At 38.3% G+C, this 2514-nt stretch overlaps 1 protein-coding gene across 1 annotated transcript; it reads right to left on the bottom strand.

Annotated features, from left to right (window-relative positions):
* Positions 1-1790: 1790 nt before the first annotated feature.
* Positions 1791-2042, bottom strand: LOC102816958 (NADH dehydrogenase [ubiquinone] 1 alpha subcomplex subunit 4-like). Its single transcript, XM_006873754.1, has one exon. It carries the CDS (start codon positions 2040-2042, stop codon positions 1791-1793), a length of 252 nt encoding a protein of 83 aa, XP_006873816.1.
* Between the last annotated feature and the right edge of the window lie 472 nt (positions 2043-2514).

Genomic DNA, 2514 nt, shown 5'->3' with positions numbered 1-2514 from the left:
TTGATCCACATTTCCCTGCTGCTTAAATTCCACCTCTTTCTCTTAGTTCATTTTTCTTCTTGCTTAGTAGATATTTCAACAAGGGCATTCACATTTCTGAAAAGGCCCAGTTTTGGCCTGAATCCTGAATAACAATTTAGCTGAGAAATAGAATTCTAGGTTGATTACTTCCCCTCTGTCGATTACTCCATTGTCTTTTGGTATATAATTTTCTCCGCCTATCTCCATTTGATAACATTTAGTATATGTTTTTTATCCTTGATATTCTAAAGTTTCCATATCCTCTGTTTTAGGAATGTTGTTGTTGTTGATGTTTAGTGCCGTCGAGTCGGTTCCTATCCATAGAGACCCTGTATAGGGTTTCAGAGGAGCAGCTGGTGAGCTTGAACCACCGACCTTACAGTTCAAAAGGCTTTGCAGTTTGACGCGTTAACCCACAGCACCACACCAGGACTCGTTTTAGTTCCTCGTATCCTGTACTTGTTGGTTTGTTATTAAGTGCCTTTGAGTCACTTCTGACTCATAGCAACCCCTGTATAGGGCTTCCAAGCCTTTTTTTAAGTTTTATTTTTGATAATACTTGCAGAAGCAGAAAGACTCATTTTTTTTCTCCTGCTGAGCAACTGGAGAATTTGAATCATGAACCTTGTGGTTTACAGTCCAGTGCTTATAGCATGGAGCTACCGCTCTTCCTACCATATTAAGTCGGTAAAAGTTCTTAGTTTTTATGGATGTCTGCACTATTTCCTAAAGAGCTCTGGTAGTGTAGTGGTTACAAATTAGGCTGTGAATCTTAAGGTCAGCAATTAGAAACTGCCAGCTGTTGGCGCAGGAGAAAGATGAGTCTTTCTGCTCCCATAAAGATTTACAGCCTCAGAAAACCTGTACAGGGTCGCCGTGAGTCAGAGCTGACTCCATGGGACATAACCACCACTATTTCCTAGATAAGTTTTACCATATTTTCTTTCAACTCATTAACTTTCTCCCTAATTTGTTATTTACTCGTTCTAGTTTTTAGAGATTACATTTTTAATTTTCAAATTTCTGTTTGATTCTATTTAATTTATAAATTCATCTGATTAAAAACTGAAAACAAGTACTATAACCCATTGTCATCAACTCGATTCCAACTCTTAAAGGTCCTATCGCACAAAGTAAACTTTCCCATTGGGTTTTCAACGTTGAAGTCTTGGAAAAACTCAATGGTTTGCTGCATCATTTTTTTTTTTTTTTTACTTATTAACATTTTCAGTTCCTTTATGTTTCTGAGGGTTTTAAAAATAGTGCATGGATTGCAACCCAATGTAAAGAATGCAACAACCTTATAACTGTACCAATAAACAACTTCATAATAAAGAAAAAAATTGAAATTGTCAAGGATTTCATTTTACTTGCATCTATAATCAGCGCTCATGGAAACAGCAGTCAAAGAATAACAGTGTGTATGGCATTGAGCAGATGGCTTCAAAAGATGTCTTTAACGTGTTAAAGAGCAAAGATGTCACTTTGAGAATTAAGGTGAACCTAAGGAAGCTATGGCATTTTCAGTTGTCTCATATGCTTACAAAAGCTAGAAAACGAGTAAGGAAGATCAAAGGAGAATTGATGCATTTCAGCTATGATTTTTTTTTTTTTCAAGTTTCAGATATTTATTATTCAATGTAAATCCCAACACGATACATTAACATGATTCCGTGCATTTAGGGAAGAAAGATATCCCGGTTAAGTGGGAAATTGTGCGGATGGCTTCTGGAAGACCTTCATTCTAAGCAGCTTTAAGGGAAAACATTTCATTTAGAAGTCGGGGCCTTCTTCTTCAATTTGCTGTAATCCACATTCACTGAGTAGAATTTGTATTGCTCATTGGGGCCCAGTTTTTTCCATGGTTCTGGGTTATTCTTTCTGTCCCAACTAACATATGGATTAAACAATGCCAGACGCATGACATACAGTGCTGCTCCCGTACCTCCAGCTCCAGTAAACACAAAGAGAGGTATCAAGCTTGGGTGTTTCTTGGCCTGACTGAGGATCTGGTGAAGCATGTTTGTGGACGAGGCCTCAGGTCCGGAAGGAAGAAACGAAGCCAGCAGGCCCAGAACCTAGGACCTCAGCTATGATTTTTTGCAAAGAATATTGAAAGTACCATGTGCTGCCAGGAGAACAAATTTGTCTTGGAAGAAGTACAGCAAAAATGTTCCTTAGTATATGGTAAGACTTTCTACCAGATACTTTGGATATTCTATCAGGAGGGGCCAGTCCTTGAAAAGGAGCCCCAGTGAGATGGATTGACAGAGTGGTTACAACAATGAGCTCAAATAGAACAATTGTAAGAGTGGGCCAGGACTGGGTAGTGAGTGTTTCCTTCTGTTTTAGATAGGGTTCCTATGAGTCAGAACTGACTTGAAGGCACCTAACAACAACAACAACGTAAGCTTGGTGTCTTAGACTAGGTTCTCTAGAGAAGCAAAGCCAGTGAAACTTACATATGATTATAGAAAAAGAAGTTTATATCAA

Source organism: Chrysochloris asiatica, unplaced genomic scaffold, assembly GCF_000296735.1.
Source record: "Chrysochloris asiatica unplaced genomic scaffold, ChrAsi1.0 scaffold00253, whole genome shotgun sequence".
In the NCBI taxonomy this organism is placed as follows: Eukaryota; Metazoa; Chordata; class Mammalia; order Afrosoricida; family Chrysochloridae; genus Chrysochloris; species Chrysochloris asiatica.
This window is presented reverse-complemented; position numbering and strand designations above follow the sequence as displayed.

Coding starts and splice junctions, on each gene's coding strand:
- LOC102816958 (XM_006873754.1), bottom strand. CDS start 2,042: ATGCTTCACCAGATCCTCAGTCAGGCCAAGAAACACCCAAGCTTGATA.